General features: G+C 47.8%; 1 protein-coding gene across 2 annotated transcripts in view; it reads left to right on the top strand.

The window, feature by feature from the left end:
- MYOM2 (myomesin 2) overlaps window positions 1-15,973 on the top strand; it is an 88,557-nt gene that overhangs the window by 70,274 nt on the left and 2,310 nt on the right. For both annotated transcript variants that reach the window (XM_082680254.1, XM_082680253.1), the window contains exons 29-35: window positions 3,269-3,382; window positions 3,572-3,659; window positions 4,182-4,220; window positions 8,695-8,800; window positions 13,323-13,486; window positions 13,737-13,773; window positions 14,868-14,890. In XM_082680254.1, coding sequence (XP_082536380.1) covers window positions 3,269-3,382; window positions 3,572-3,659; window positions 4,182-4,220; window positions 8,695-8,800; window positions 13,323-13,486; window positions 13,737-13,773; window positions 14,868-14,890 — 571 coding nt within the window. The remainder of the gene's footprint in view (window positions 1-3,268; window positions 3,383-3,571; window positions 3,660-4,181; window positions 4,221-8,694; window positions 8,801-13,322; window positions 13,487-13,736; window positions 13,774-14,867; window positions 14,891-15,973) is intronic.

The following is a 15,973-nucleotide window of genomic DNA, read 5'->3' as shown; positions in this document are numbered from 1 at the left end:
AGGGCTTCCCTGGTGGCGCAGTGGTTGAGAGTCCGCCTGCCGATGCAGGGGACGCGGGTTCGTGCCCCGGTCCGGGAAGATCCCACATGCCGCGGAGCGGCTGGGCCCGTGAGCTGTGGCCGCTGAGCCTGCGCGTCCGGAGCCCGTGCTCCGCAATGGGAGAGGCCACAACAGTGAGAGCCCTGCGTACCACAAAAAAAAAAAAAAAAAATAGAGCTACCCTACGATCCAGCGATCCCACCTCTGGGAGTCCATCTCAAGGAAGTGATGTCACTGTTGTGGAGAGACACCTGCACCATGTGTTCGTAGCAGCATTGCTCACAATGGCCAAGACGTAGACACAACCAAGGGTCTGCTGACGAATGAATGGCTAAAGAAGATGTCACACGCACACACACGCGCACACACACACGCGCACACACACAGGAATATTATTCAGTCATAAAAAAGATGGACATTCTGCCATTTGTAACAATATGGATGGGTCTTGAGGGAAATAAGCTCAGTGAAGTAAGTCAGACAGAGAAAGACAGACACGACATGATTTCACTTCTATGTGGAATCTAAAAAAAGCCAAACTCATAGAAGCAAAGAGACAAGTGGTGGTTGCTAAGGGGTGGGGGAGATGTTGGTCAAAGGGTACAAACTACCAGTTATGAAATGAGTAAGTTCTAGGGTCTCATGCCCAGCGTGGTGACTGTAGCTAATAACACTGTATTATATACTTGAAAGTTGCTGAGAGAGTGACCTTGCGTGTTCTCACCACTCACACATACACAGTGGTAACCATGTTAGGTGAAGGATGTGTTAACTAACCTCATTGTGGGAACCATTTTTGCAATATATACGTGTATCAAGTTGTGTACATCGTACACCTTAAACATACATGGTGGTAAATGTCAATTAAGGCAGCGGCTATGTTGTAGTCAGTTGGCCTTTTTTCTGACGAGGGTGTCCTGAGTACATGCTCACAATGGCGGTGGGACAGATAGGCTCCCCATGTGCTCTGACATGGTGTAGGCCCTCCTGTGAATATTTGATAATATTTTAAGTTCCCTGATCAAAGTGAGTCATAAGTCTTTGAACACAGCTATTGGAGAAACTGAATAACTATTGCTTGAGAGGTGAGTCTTTTGCAGTTTAACCCACCTAGCCTGCATACTCATGTCCCATCACTCCTGGGGTTCCGTGAACCCTTCTTCCACACAGGTTTTTGCCTAATAATACTTTGGCAGGTGGTTATGGTTCTATTTACTTACATAACAAAACACATGGAGAAAAATCAATGTGTGGACGTATTCATATTATAACTTTACAGAAAACCATCTTTTAAAAGAAAAGTTTAAGACAAGAGAAACCTCAGTCATGAACGGAAGGAGATCTGGGAGAGAGATTTCTCACACACCTCCAGTAAAGCTTTGGGGAGAGCGCCCTCAGACACTGTGAGAGTCGGGCAGGGCCCCGTGTCTCAGGAGTGATCGTGTTGTGACCTTTTCCTAGATACTTACGTGCATGTGAGGTGCGCGTATTGAAAAAGTGGTAGAGGACTTCCCTGGTGGCGCAGTGATTAGGAATCTGCCTGCCAACGCAGGGGACACAGGTTTGAGCCCTGGTCCGAGAAGATCCTACATGCCGCGGAGCAACTAAGCCTGTGCACCACAACTACTGAAGCCCGCGCGCCACAACTACTGAGCCCGTGAACCACAACTACTGAGCCTGCGTGCCTAGAGCCCGTGCTCCGCAACAAGAGAAGCCACCACAATGAGAAGCCCACGCACCGCAACAAAGAGTAGCCCCCGCTCGCCGCAACTAGAGAAAGCCCTCGCACAGCAACGAAGACCCAACGCAGCCAAAAAGAAAGAGAGGGAGGGAGGGAGGGAGGGAGGAAGGAAGGAAGGAGGGAGGAAAATAGAAAAAGTGGTAGAGACATTGAAGAGAGTTCAGAGAAGCGACAAATGAGTTATTTGGGGACAGAAGACACCCCCCCCTCACCCCCACCCGCACCCCGAGCTACAGGACAAATAAAGTAACTGAGGATATAGGTTTTAGAGAACAGAGGCTGAAGGTCATTGGAAAGGTTTTTATTTAGCACCCAAGGACCGACAGTGTAAATACCTTGGAAAATGAGAGTAAGAGGCAGCAGTGCTGAATTAAGGTGGGAGAGAGTCGGGGATTGGCTTGGCGTGGAAACGGACACAAGGGAGATTTTGAGGTGTTAGGACAAAGGACATCGTCTGCTGGAATTGCTTAGCTTCGCTTCATCCTGACTGTCACCACGTGGTCCTGGCTTCAGAAGGAAGAGCCTAGCTCCCAGACCAGCGGGAGACAGCCCTGCACTTACTCTGAAACATTTATGGAATTATTCTCCGTATCGGGCACGCTGCTGTGCCCCGTGTGCGAGTGCGAGTAGAACATTCCGGAGCCCTGCCGTCTGGGGATTGTCCCCCAGGGCTGTCACCAACGACAGCAACTGACGTAGCTGCTACAGGAAGTCTAAAATACGTTGCACTGCTACACTCTCGGAACTAATCACGTGCTCTCAATGTTGGTAATTTGTTTTTTGTCGCTGACATCTCTGTTGTTGAGTCTGTATGGGATGTGAATGCAGAATGGTCCGTGTCACACAATTCAATGTGATCAGTACATTCCGCTCCAACAGAGCCAGAATTCTTCTTCTTTGTGGGACGTGTAGGTCAGAGCATGTGACTTTAGATGCTTACTCATCTTTGGAATTCTGCAAAGCTGAGTTTCGAGTTCAGGCTTATGGCAGAGATTGAATTTCGAGGAATTTTAGTAGCAGGAAAGTCCTCGTGCCCAGTGGGCTCGTTTTGTGTTAAAGTTTCTTTCCCCTGCGTCTGTGTGTCCGCAATGTCATGTTGCCAAAAAAGCAGTCACTCAGCAGTTTTATAGGCCAATAATGATATTTTATATTATTTATAAATTTAAAATACACTGCTTACATCTTGTCTTTATTATTGACATCTCACATGAACCAAAAAACCTTGCACCGTCTAATTTCATGGGTTAGCATGAAGAAGAATCATTTGTTCTTCCGAATGGAACTGTCAGGGCTTAATTATTTTAGAAGCTGAAATTTAGAAATGTATTTGCTATTATTAGAACCGACAGCTTTCCCATGTGCATTTGTCTGAGACTGTCTATAATAAAAATTGATTTTTTTTTAGGTCTGTGATTTCAAATCAGAGTAGACTTTTTTCTCATGAGCCACAGCGATTCACATACTCAACGTAAGATTCCTGTCTTGTAGGTTGCAAACACCAAGAAGGAAACCGTTTTCAAATGGCTAAAGGATGATGCTCTGTATGAACCAGAAAAGTTGCCTGATCTGGAGAAGGGGGTCTGTGAGCTGTTCCTACCAAAGGTACATTGTGTTAAAGAAAAGAGATAGAAACAAGATAAGAAAGTTCTCTCAAACAACCTGTGAATTCTGCATTATCTCCCAGTTTGCCTCCTAAATTTCCATGGTTTGCAAAGAGAACGTATCAGCCTGTATTACCTTTTGTATCATGGCGTCACTTTTATGTACATATGGGATGTGTTTTATTTGCAGTTGTCAAAGAAGGACCATGGTGAATATAAGGCAACCTTGAAAGACGAGAGAGGTCAAGATGTGTCTGTCCTTGAGATAGCTGGCAAAGGTAGAATAAAACCTTCTTCCTTCTACTAAAAGGAAATCCACTTCGCCAGCAGGATGAACTGTGTGATAAAGGCACAGCGTCTGTATCCTTAGTACATATTGTTTCTTTAGCGGGGACACAGGAAGAGAAAACAGATTTGTACTTGAGTTGCATTCAAAGCTGTTTGAGTGTTTTAGAACAAGGTATGATATTACTCTGGGCTTCAATGAAATGCTGTCTTAGTTCACCTTCAGGAGCCAAGTTCTATCTTGTGACAAATGTATTAAAGTGATTGAAACAGTGATGAAGAGGTTCAGTTAAATGTATGGTCGGATTTATGTCGAGCAAAATGTTCCTTGTTTAAAAAGTGAATAGATTAGAAGGATTTATCGCCACACGTGAGCCCTTTATGGATAACTATTGCCATTTTAATGTTTCATTTTTCAAATGAACATCCTGATTCCCTGTATCAATTTAATTAAACATGAAAATGCTGCTGATAAAATTAGACACCGTAATGGTACGTTTCCTTCTTCCTTTCAGTGTACGAGGATATGATTTTGGCCATGAGTAGAGTCTGTGGTAAGTAAATGCCTTCTAACTTTCAAGTCATTTTGGTGCTAAAATTGCTATTTCCCGAGAAGGGCATTTTCCACAGCTAATGGAACCACAGTGCATCTCCTGTGGACAGGCCCCAGATTCAACGGCGGAACAGTTACCTGACCGCCTCGGTGATGCTTTTTAAGGGGGTTTTCGGCATTATATGCAGAATATGTTTTTCTTAAAAAAAGAAAAAAGAGAGACAAAACAAACTCAGTTTGGACTCCCTAATTAGCCACTTCTTATAATTTGCCTTAGGTCAACTCCGATGATGCTTTGTCCATAATTGCTCTCAGCGTCTGCGTTACAAATGCTGAATAGCGATAATGAATTTTGAAGCCTCTGGTTTTGTGTCTGGTTTCATACATACTAAACCACTTTTTAGCTTTGCAGATAAATTCTTCCTCTCTATTTACCCTTCCATGGAAACTGTGAGAACAAAGATGTTGGTTATTAATTTGATAATAATAGCTTAAGGGCTTTCTGCTGATAATAAAATTTTACGGCTGTGGGCTTTCTAGAGGTGACCTAATTGATGTCATCAGATCAGGCAGCTAAGGCCCGGAGCAGTTAGGTGGCTTAACCACGGGGCTCTGGAAGCCGGTCAGGACCAGAAGCTCACATCTCTCCCAGGTCTGAGCTCAGCTGCTGCCCCGTAAGGTTTTTCGGTCATTCTTCTGGAAAACTTCTGACGTTTATTTTTTCATCACTCTCTCAAAACGTCCCCGTAAGATAGACTGTTCCTCTTTGCTTTTGCTTGTCACGTAGGTGACCACATTTTGAATGAGTTTTACTGCTGATGATTATTAATGGGCCGAATGCCACTCCATGGTGTACACGCCACTTTGCGCAGGTACATGAAGCCACTTGAAAGGCGGCTTCACGCTTATGCTCCATGGGATGACCTTGCATTAAAGCATCATGTGACCTGTAACATTGGTGATGCGAGTGGTCATGGTGTCTTGAAAAGTGAAGGTACCAGTGAAGGGGACAGAGGTAGTTTCCTATTGTATTCTCGTGATCTTGGGTCCCAGATGCCCGAGCCTGGAAGGACCACGTGTGTCTTACTGAGAGTGTGGTGGGCAGAGAGAAGGCACGGGACACACGGCATCACGTTTCAGCCTCTGTCCTCCCGAGGAGCCAGGCCCTGGGTCTACTGGACGCTGCGTGTTCAGTGCTGTTGCAGCCGGAAAGGAGCAGAGCAAGCGTTACCCGATCTACGAGGTGGCTGTGTTAGTAGCAAGCGGGGGCTTCTCCGCAGCCCACGTGCGCGCCCCGTTATCCCAGAGCTTACCCGTCTTCCCGGCCGTCCCGCTCAGGCTGCAGTGGGCTCTCCTCACAGCCTTGAGGTGTCGTGGCCGTCTGGGGTGTCGGTCCGGGTGTGACATCTGTGCTCCCCACGTCCCCTTGCTGCATCCATCAGGGACCTCGGTCACCTCCATCCTCTGTCCTCTGACCTCAGGGAAGCTGTGCCTCTGCCTCTTCTGTGTCTTCTGAGAGCCCTTGGGGGTGCTGACGCCCAAGCACATACTCAGACACGCTCACACGTACACACACCCTCACTTCTCCTCCACCTGCCCCCCCGCCCCCCAGGAATATTCTTAATCCTTGAAAACGCCATGATTCCTGCTCGGGTTCCAAGTGGGCTCTTGTCACCTGCAATCAGTGGCTTTTTAGACCTAATGCAGCCCCGAGTTGGTCTAACCAATAGCAGACAGCGCTGAGCGCGCCACTCCTGAAACAGCCGGAGTGAAGATGGGTACGCGTCCTCCGTGCTCTGCTGACAGTCACGTGGACGCTGTGACGCGAGTCACGGTCTCGCCACGCGTGTTGGGTGCCTGGTGGCCTCTGCCTGTTGAACGAGGGTCCAGCTCCACCCGGGAGAGGCGTTTTGGGTCAAACTCTATAGTTCCACGGAGCAGCGTCAGACGTAATACTGGGTTGTTGTAAGGAGTACTTCTGAATTTTCAAGTAGAGAGCTGTCAGAACAGTGATTTCCTGTTTCCTGGAGCACAGAAACGTTTCCCTATTCGTTTTCTTGGCTTTTAAACCAAATTTCCCTTCACAGCTTGGGGGGGGGGGGCGCGGTGTGGGGAGATAGTGTTCCCGGAGCTTCTAAGTCCAAACAGCCTCTGGGGTTTGCATGTTGGGAAGCAATCAGTGGCTCTTCTTGGGGACCCCCCCCAAATTTTGTTCGAATTTCAGGGCCAGCTAGAGGCTTTGGATAAATATGGGATCCTCACGTCAGCCTCCCGGGCTTCCTCCTTCCCGACCCTGATCCCACAGAGAGGATCCTGCAGCGGCTTGTGGGTGGCAGAGTGTAGGAGGTTTTCCTGCCGGGTCAGCTAGCAGCCCACAGAACAGAACTGTTTGTTCTTCGTGTCCCGAAGGTTAAAGGCTGTGCTTGGCTGTGAAGCAAACCTGCTGTTATAGAGAGAGTTAGGGTTCCTCAACCTCTTCATCCTTATAATAAGGAATTTGGACAAGGCGACATCCAAGTTCTCATCCAGATGTAAAGTTCTGTAATTCTCTGGCTGCAAACAAACGCGTTATAAAAATCGATGCCAAAGTTACAGTTCTCTGCGTGGATGATGCTCTGTGTGTATGTGTGAACGTGCACGTGCTTCTGTGTATGTGTGTGCATGCCTTTGACATTCCTCTTCATTTCCATGCTGACTTTTGAGATGGAGAAAGCACAATTGGAGACTCCAAGTCCTTGGTTAGGTTTTCGGCATCTCCATGAACTGTATCTGACAAGACGTGCTGAGGGACTCTGTATTTTTGCAGAACCTTGGAAGAGACCCACATTATCTAGATGAGGACTCTGGTCACCGAGAAGTTGTGTGACTTGTCCTGGGTCACTCAGTTAACCACTAGCAGAGTATTCTCATGTCCCTAGATTAGGAGTCCAGCCTTCCTTCTACAGCACTTCGGAACTCCCCCCTCATCACGAGATGTGTATTCTAAGACGTTACCCACCCAGCTCTTTAACGTTGGCAGTCCTTCAATTTTACAAAAATGTCTAAGGTGTATTTTGCCTAAAGGGGGCCAAGCTTAAACTGTATACCTTGATTTTTAATAGTTATAGAACTCTGAAATGTCTAATCAAATAACTTTAAGAATCAGTTATGAAACAGAAATACCAATGGCAGAACTTACTTTCGGTGTGGCGACTGTGTAGATTAAATACCTATCTGGTTAAATTTTGTCTAATAAGATATAAATGCCCCTTAAGCCTTCAGAATCAAGGCTCAGTAAGGATGCAGCGGATATAAAATCAGAAAATAGGGCTACAGCTTCCTAGGTCATGTTGCCCTGGTCAGCGTCATTCTTGGAAGTCAGGCTCTTGTGATCTGATTACTTGGAACATGCATCCTGCCACCCTTTCCTCCCTGTGGTGGGCGAAGTTAATCATCTGTTGATTTTCTAGCTGAAATGAAACCCATCTGGTTCTGTGGGGTAGCATTTAATTCTGTGTGCAGGGCTTGATTCTCAGTATTTAGGGAAAATGCCAGGCACCATCCTTGCATTTGAGCTGAGAACTGCTCTCCTGTCTGTCCGTTTCATGGATGGTACCTTTCCCTCCTCCCCGCTTGATTGGAAAACCTTGTGGGCTCGTGATCATTTACCGACTGCGAGTGTAGTCTGAAAAATGACCCTCGACTTGAAGCTATTTGGCCTCTTTAAGACTGCAACATTTCCGTATTTTTGTGCTCAGGGATGGGCAGCTTGTTACCCTCTGCATCTGGTCAGCCCACTGCCCTCCCCCATGTAGGGAGAAGCAAAGCGGAGGAAGGGGTTTGAATAAAAATCATTTTCTGCCTTTCTCTCTGGGCAGGAGTAGAGAGAAAGAGGACGCCAGAGGCCATGGAGGTGGGGCATTCAGCTAGACAGGCTCCAGCCACGGAGCTCCATGAGGGGATTCCCATCCCTACATCATTTACATGGATTTTCCAGAAAGTTCTATAGGGGATTGAGTGCCTAGGGGCTCCATTCCCTTCAGGGGAAAGGTTATTTTAGCAAATGCCAGGAAGAAGGAGTGGGGAGATGCAAGAAGGTGGATGCAATCTTGCAGACAGGGCAGACCCCGTCAGTTTGGAATCTCATCTATATGGGAAGCTTGTGTGTGGTCTAATTTATAAGTTGATTCCTGTGGTAATGACGGGATGGAAGTGGTCAGGGATGTGAGAAGTGCCCTTAGGGAATATTTTCTTGGGGCCATTTGAGTTCCTTGATGCTATTGTCAAAGAGATTTTCAGATAATTTTGGTGTGGCAAAAGCTTACTTAATGAATGAACATGGCCTGGGCAAATGGTAAGGATTTGTGCCTGACGGATGTTAGAATATATGCGTGAGGATGCATTTACAGCAGGATGTAACCTGGCCACAGGGCTTGTCCATCCTCACACAGCACAGACGGCTTTCCTCAGATCTGAGTATGTTTTATTTTCTGCAGGAGCCTCTGCTTCTCCACTGAAGATACTTTGCACCGCGGAAGAAATAAGACTTCAGTGTTTCATGAAATATTTCACCGAAGAAATGAAAGTGAACTGGTACCACAAGTAAGTGTCCATGTGCCGTGGACTGTGGCCATGCCATCCATGGGGCGGTGCCCAGGGCTCACGGCTGGGACATGCGTTCATAGCCAAGTCTGCTCAAGACTTCGTAGTTTTGAGAAATGATGACAGCCTTGGGCTCGGGGAGGGACCATCACAGAAACTGGGGGGGCAGGGAGTGGGGGGTGGAGAAGGAGAAAGATAAAGATGTGCCTGAAGGTACTGGAGACAAAGTTCTTCAGGGTTTTGGTTTGGACAAAGGTGGTTTTACTGGTGACACACATTTTGTCTGGAATCCAGCAGAGCTAATGGAAAAATAATATTTGGAAAATGTGCTCCAGATTTCCAGTCTGTTGGTTTCTCACTAGATTGATTAAAGAGAAAAGGACCAAAACAAACTTAATTGTACGTAAAAGAAGAAAGCGAGAGGGATGAAACCCTGTACAAACAGCAGGTTTTCTCTGTATTTCATGTCTGCTGCTGGTTGCCTGTCCAGGTGGGCATGTTCGCTACTAAAACACTGGAGAATCTCATTATGGTCACAGCATGTGGACGAGTGCCTGCCCCCAGCCCCCTGGAGTTTGCCCTTCCGACCATCCCCCCAGGGTTATCTCTAATGCACTCCGTCAAAGGGGGCGGATGGAGCGGGGACCATGGTGTCTGTCTCTAACCTGAGGACATGATCAACACTTGCAGGCCAAGTTTTCAGTGATGTCCATATACCAAAGTCGTCTGCTCCTCCATGGACTGGGACCTCAGAGTGTCCACGTCGTGCCTTTAGATGTTATTTTCCCTAATTAACATTTCAAGAGGCAAACTTCATGCTTATGACTAATTTACTTGTAAAAGCATTATTGAGGTGAATCTATTCGTGAGTAAACCAAAGTGCTGAATGGATAAATGTCTTGGGATATCTTTTTCCTATTTACATTTGGACGTGCTGTGCTTTTGTCTTAGATGTTAGTTATGATCAGAAGCATAAACTAAGAAGATGTACTGACGTCTTAGTGCATCTGTGTTTGGAATCCTGCATCTCTGTTTTTGGTAGTTAGTATGGAAATCTGTATCGGGTGCAGTCACTGCAGGTCCCATACTAAGGGGTTTGTGGGGAAGTGGCTCTTTCTGGAGGATTCCAACAACAGGAGCTTTGAAGATTGAAACTCTGGTGTAGTTTTGTGATGTAATTGTTGATAAGGATATATTTTTTAAAACCAAGGAGTAAATGTCTATTTCTAGCGGAATCAGACCTTCTCCTGGAAAAGGAGAATGAATCACTTCCTTCTCTGGGCTTCTTTGTCATTTACAGCCTATCATCTTTCAGTAAGTTGTGTGCAGCTGTGATAAGGGTCTTATCTTCCCTGGTAAAGGCGTCTGTCCCCTGCAGGGGGCTGCTGCTTCTCCAGCTTTGCCTCCCAGGGCACGGCTCGCTCTGTGCTGGGTGCCGGGCATGCAGAGTTTAAATACATGCCACATCCTGCGGGAACACGTGCCTGGGCACGCGGGTACCTGTATGTTGTGTTACCGTGTGTTATACACTTCACGCACATGATTTCATTTAACCCTCACAAAAGCCCCATGAGCTTGGTATTAATACTCATATTTTATAGATGTGAAAACTGAGGTTTTGCAAGCGGAAGATAAATCATTCGTTCAAAGTCACGCAGCTAGTAAGTGAAAGAGCAAGGATCGAACACTAGTTGGTCTGATTCTGGCCACTACGGTGCCGAGGGCCATCCAGCCGAAAGGAGGGGACTGATTGCAGGCGGACAGACGGACTGAGAGATAAGGGCTCAGATCACACGTCTGCCTCATCAAAAAAGTTGTATCAGAAGAAACCATCCCTAGAGACCAACAGAGCTCGCAGTCGTGTTGCAGATTTCCACGGACTCCTGAGCATGGTTGTTGCCATGCCTTCTCTTCTCCAAGCAGAATCAACACAAGTATTTCTTCAGTTCTTTAATAACTAAAATATAACCTTTAGTTATTTTTTACTACTTGACTATTACATAGTATTCAATGCTATGTTAAACTTTATTTTATAGTTATATTCTATCACCGAAACATAACCTTGGTTATTTTTCACTATTTGACTATTAAGTAAGTTCTTGTGAGGCAATACTTGGAAAAATAGAGAATAATATAACACATTTGTTGAAATAACAATCTGCGGGAACTCCCTGGTGGCACAGCGGTTAAGAATCCGTCTGCCAATGCAGGGGACACGGGTTCGAGCCCTGGTCCGGGAAGATCCCACATGCCGTGGAGCAGCTGAGCCCGTGCGCCACAGGTACTGAGCCTGCGCTCTAGAGCCTGGGAGCCACAACTCCTGAGCCCGTGTGCCACAACTCCTGAAGCCCGCGTGCCACAACTACTGAAGCCCACGTGCCTAGAACCTGTGCTCCACAACAAGAGAAGCCACCGCAAGGAGAAGCCTGTGCACCGCAATGAAGAGTAGCCCCCGCTCGCTGCAACTAGAGAAAGCCCGCGTGCAGCAACGAGGACCCAACACAGCCAAAAATAAATAAATAAATAAATTTATTTTTTAAAAAAGAAAGAAGTACAATGTGCTGCTGGATGCTAAATGGCCCACCTAACAGAGTCAGGGACGCCCAAGGGAGACTCGAGCTGTGGTCCTGAACATTCTGTGCCAGTGGGTGGCGAGAAATCAATAGAGAATGGTGAGGATTTGGGGAAATGGGGGCGTCAGCAAGGCCGATTGTTCTTTGACGAAATGCTGAGTAAGACATCGAGGGCCACTTAGAAGAAATGCTGAAACCTATCTCAAACGAGTTAGAAGCATACGAAGGGGAACTCAGCAGACATGTCCCTTTGCAAAAGGATTTTGTTCTCTTGCTCGAAGGTGAAATTATTCTGTCATCGAGAAAGGGCTAGACCTCCAATTGCTAAGTATGGACCACTGAAGACTTAGAAGCATCACAGCCACTGAAGATGCCACATGGCCTCTTTATAGAAGAAAACGCTTTGGATTTTAATTCAAACGGGAAATTTCACATGCAGAGGCCCCTGAAATCTCAGTGAAGCCTGGAGCTCCCTGGGGGAGGGGAGATGTGGAGCAGCCGCGCAGGTGCGCCCACCACCCCTTCCCACCCTCTCCTCCAGCCCCTCCCCACACCCTGCAGGGACCCATCTCCTGGGTTTCTTTCGCACAAACGAGCAGACACACCTAGGCTTTCTTCCATCCTCCTCTTTCTTACCTTAACATAAGATGTTTTAAATTTAGCTGGGAGTGATGGGATTTGGGCATGTTTTGTGATCCAATAATAAAACCAAGGAAGAGGTTTTATCCGACTTGGCCCATTTAAGTCCCAAAACAATAACAAATAGTCCTTCGAGGCAAAGTCACTGTCTGGGGGTAACAGTGATAACAGATTCAGTGCAGCCAGCAGCTGTGCTTTGCTACCAGGACTTGTTTGCCTTCTTAAAAGTTGGCTAATTCAGCAGAAGCCAGCCTTAGCGGGTGTAGGGTGAGGGTGGGACTGCTGATCAGGGAGGGTTCTGGAATTCACCCCAGGGGTGGAGCCAGGCTGGGGGCTCTGAGCTGGGAGGGGGAGCCAGGTGTGGGGGGGGTGTCTGCTGCTGGCCCTTTGCTGGCGGGTAGCTTCACATGGTGTCTGGGAACAGCATTTGTGCCCAGTCCAGCAAGGCGTCGGGGCTGTGACAGAGGCGGGGTCAGAACTCAGGTCAGGGCTTAGGATGGAAGGCGGGTGGCTCCTTTCTGGAGCTGAGCTCAGGGTCACGCGCCAGGCGGTGCACATGCTGGCTCAGGGGGCCGTGGGCTCCTGCGCTAGAGCCCAGGTGGGGTTAGGGCTCTGAGAAGGGCGCCCAGCGGGTTGCGTGTGGTTTGGCGTTTGGTGGACTCCCCCTCTAGCGCAGCGTTCACTCCTCGTCCTGGCTGAGCCGATGCCGCGGTCATTCTCCTTTTGCGACTGGATTCTTTCACTCAGCATAATGTCCTCCAGGCCCATCCATGTTGTAGCAGGGGTCAGAATTTCCTCCCTTTTTAAGGCTGAATAATATTCTATTATAGGGATGGGCCACAGTTGGTTTATCCATCATCTGTCGATGGCCACTTGGGTTGGTTCCACCTTTTGGCTACTGTGAGTCGCGCTATTATGAACACGAGTGTACGAATATTTGTTCGAGCCCCTGCCGTCAATTCTTCTGGGTGTGCCTCCACTGGATCACGTGGTGACTCTATTTTTAACTTTTTGAGCAGAAAAATGCCATACAGTCAAGAGTATTTGAGTCTATTGCCTATTACCAATAAGCATATGTTAAACCACAAGGTATCTTTAAAAACTAAGTATCAGGTTTAATTTCAGAAGGTTTTCAGAGCTGAGCTGCTGATGTAGTTAGTAAATGTATAATATCCAGAAAAATCTATGATGACACCAGCTCCAGCCGGTTAGAGGAGGCTCTCCCTGAAAGATGTGTAATATTGCCCCACAGGTATCGTGCATATAATATGAGATTCTAAATTGAGTGTGTCCCTGTGACTTTTTCAAAGGGATGCTAAGATTGCATCGGGTGAGCACATGAGAGTTGGTGGGAGTGAGGAGATGGCCTGGCTGAAGATCTGCGAGCCCACCGAGAAGGATAAAGGGAAATACACCTTCGAGATTTTTGACGGCCAAGATACCCATCAACGGTCACTTGACCTGTCCGGTCAAGGTAAGATCATTATTCTTTAGCACCTAGTAATTTTGTACTTAGGGATGACCTTAGTGATCAGGGATGCTGAGAGGGAAGCTATCTGATTTTACCACTTTCATTCAGAGAACATGACTTCATTCATTTGGCTGTTTCATTAAGCAAACCAATCAGTTTTCATGAAGCAAAGTCACGAGCAGGGCAGCTAAGGGAATGAGTAAAAGCCGAGCACGTTCAAACGGTTACTAATGTACAAAATATTTCCTTGCAGCTTTTGATGAAGCGTTTGCCGAATTCCAGCAGCTCAAGTAAGATTTGCATGCTTGGCTATTCTGTTTCCGTCTGGGGTCCAGATGACGTGGTGTCGTTCTGGCTGGGTGTGGGAACATCTGTGGACGTCTAGCTGACCCAAGGAATGTGATCTTCCTAGGAACTGGGATTAAAAATAACAATTTAAGCCATTCCGTGTTTAGAAGAAGGCATTCTTCTAAACTGTAAATGCATCTATCAATTAATTTTAGAGTTATAATAACCCTGGGTTAATTTTTTTTTTTTTTTTGCGGTACGCGCGTCTCTCAGTGTTGTGGCCTCTCCCGTTGCGGAGCACAGGCTCCGGACGTGCAGGCCCAGCGGCCATGGCTCACGGGCCCAGCCGCTCTGCAGCAGGTGGGATCCTCCCGGACCGGGGCACGAACCCGTGTCCTCTGCATCAGCAGGCGGACTCTCAACCACTGCGCCACCAGGGAAGCCCAACCCTGGGTTAATTTAAATGAATTTAAATGCTGAATTTCTGAAATAGGTATAATTATAGCAACACATCACACAGAGCAATTTTTTAATGTTATATATTTAGGTTCTTTTTTAAGACTTTCTATTTCTAGGGCAGTTTTAGGTTCACAGCAAAATTGAGAGGAAGGTACAGAAAATTCTCATTTCTTTTTAGCTGAACAATATCCCAGTGTTTAGAGCAACTTTAAAGAATAACTGGGGATTTCTAAACATGTGTGTAAGGTTTAGAGCATCCGACATGGAGAACAGTCTTTGTCTCATACTAGATTATTCAGTAAATATTTGTTGAATGGATGAATGGACGATTTAGGTAAATCAAATACCAACATTTTCAAAAATATCTAAAAATCTCCAATGTAATCTGGCGAAAAAAGAAACTTTTCTGTGAGTTTTATCAGCTGGAAGACAGGGCAGTGGGAAACGGCAGGAAAAGTACATACATACGGATCCTCAGACCCTGTGACCCGAATGTGTTCTTCTAGGAGAAGCAAACACGTTTCCTCGTTCATTTTGCTTTCATCTCTAAGAAACCTCTGAAATGTGTGATGCTTTTGGTTGATAGCATTTGCTCATGACTCTTTTATTCTGTTCTCTGCCCCCCTTTAATTTTCAGGGCAGCTGCTTTTGCAGAGAAAAGTAAGTACATGTTAGATTATAGCAAGCACAAAATATTATTTTGGGTGGGGCAGAGGGTCTGTACTTAAGGGTGTTCATTTTGTGCATTGAATAATAGACAGCAAACCCTGTCGCCCGCTTGGAAACCCTCAGGACTGTCCACAGCCCCTGCTGCTCTCACCTGCTCATCCCCAGCTTCCCCACAGCCCGCCTTCCAGCTCCGCCACCCCCTCCCCCCCCGGCCTCCTTTCTGCCTTCACCTTCCACCACCTGTTCTGTGTCCTTTCACGAGCTGGTCAGTCAGGAGCGGCCACCGGAGGAGGCTCAGGACAGGGCCAGGAAGGACAGTTTGTTGGGCTCTCGGGTCCTAGAGGCAGGTCCCCGCCGGGCATGTGGGGGGATGGCCAGGGGGTCAGAGGGCGGAGGACAGGATGGAGGGAAGACTGAGACCACGGCCTTTACTGGGGTTTCCAGAGGAAAGGCAGGCGGGGCGGGGGGAACACGTACGATTGGCTGCTTTTAGTGATTTTGCCGGGCTTTGGGTGACAGGGCTGCCCCGAGCTGCCAGGCACCCGGCCCGGGTGTTTCGGGCAGAGGAGGGTCACCTCCCCGGGGGCGGGGGAAGGCGGAGGAGGCCGGGCCTGGCCGGGCTGTCGGCATAGGTCACAGGCGGGCTCCTGGCTGGGCCCTTGGCTGGTGGGGGGTTGTCTCTGCCCAGCCAGGCGGGACTTAAGATGTCAGAGCATCACAGTAGACAGAAAATGAAAATATACCTGCAATACATCCCCCTGCAAAATCCCCTCTCCAGAGGCCAGGCCCCCAGTTCCCAAACTAAATTACAGAAGGACGGGGTCTGCCCTGTGTTGAGCCCCTGCTGAGACTTTCCTCCTCACGCCTGGCTCACGGCCGCGTTTCCTCTCGACCGTTTCACGACCCCCGTGCTCGGAGTCACTTACCCCCTGCTCCCACCCTGCACCTTAGCACGGGTCCCCCCTACGGTGTGCCTTGCCCTGTGTCCTCTCCCGGGCCAGTGCTCCCCTCCCAGCTCCTGCTGCGCCCCTCGGTGCTCAGCCCGGGGCCCGACCCCCGGGATCGTCCCCGTGG

The sequence above is a fragment of the Grampus griseus genome (genome assembly GCF_964374135.1).
Source record: "Grampus griseus genome assembly, chromosome: 21".
Classification (NCBI taxonomy): domain Eukaryota; kingdom Metazoa; phylum Chordata; class Mammalia; order Artiodactyla; family Delphinidae; genus Grampus; species Grampus griseus.
The sequence above is the reverse complement of the archived record's forward strand: the minus strand, read 5'-3'. Positions and strand labels throughout refer to the sequence as shown.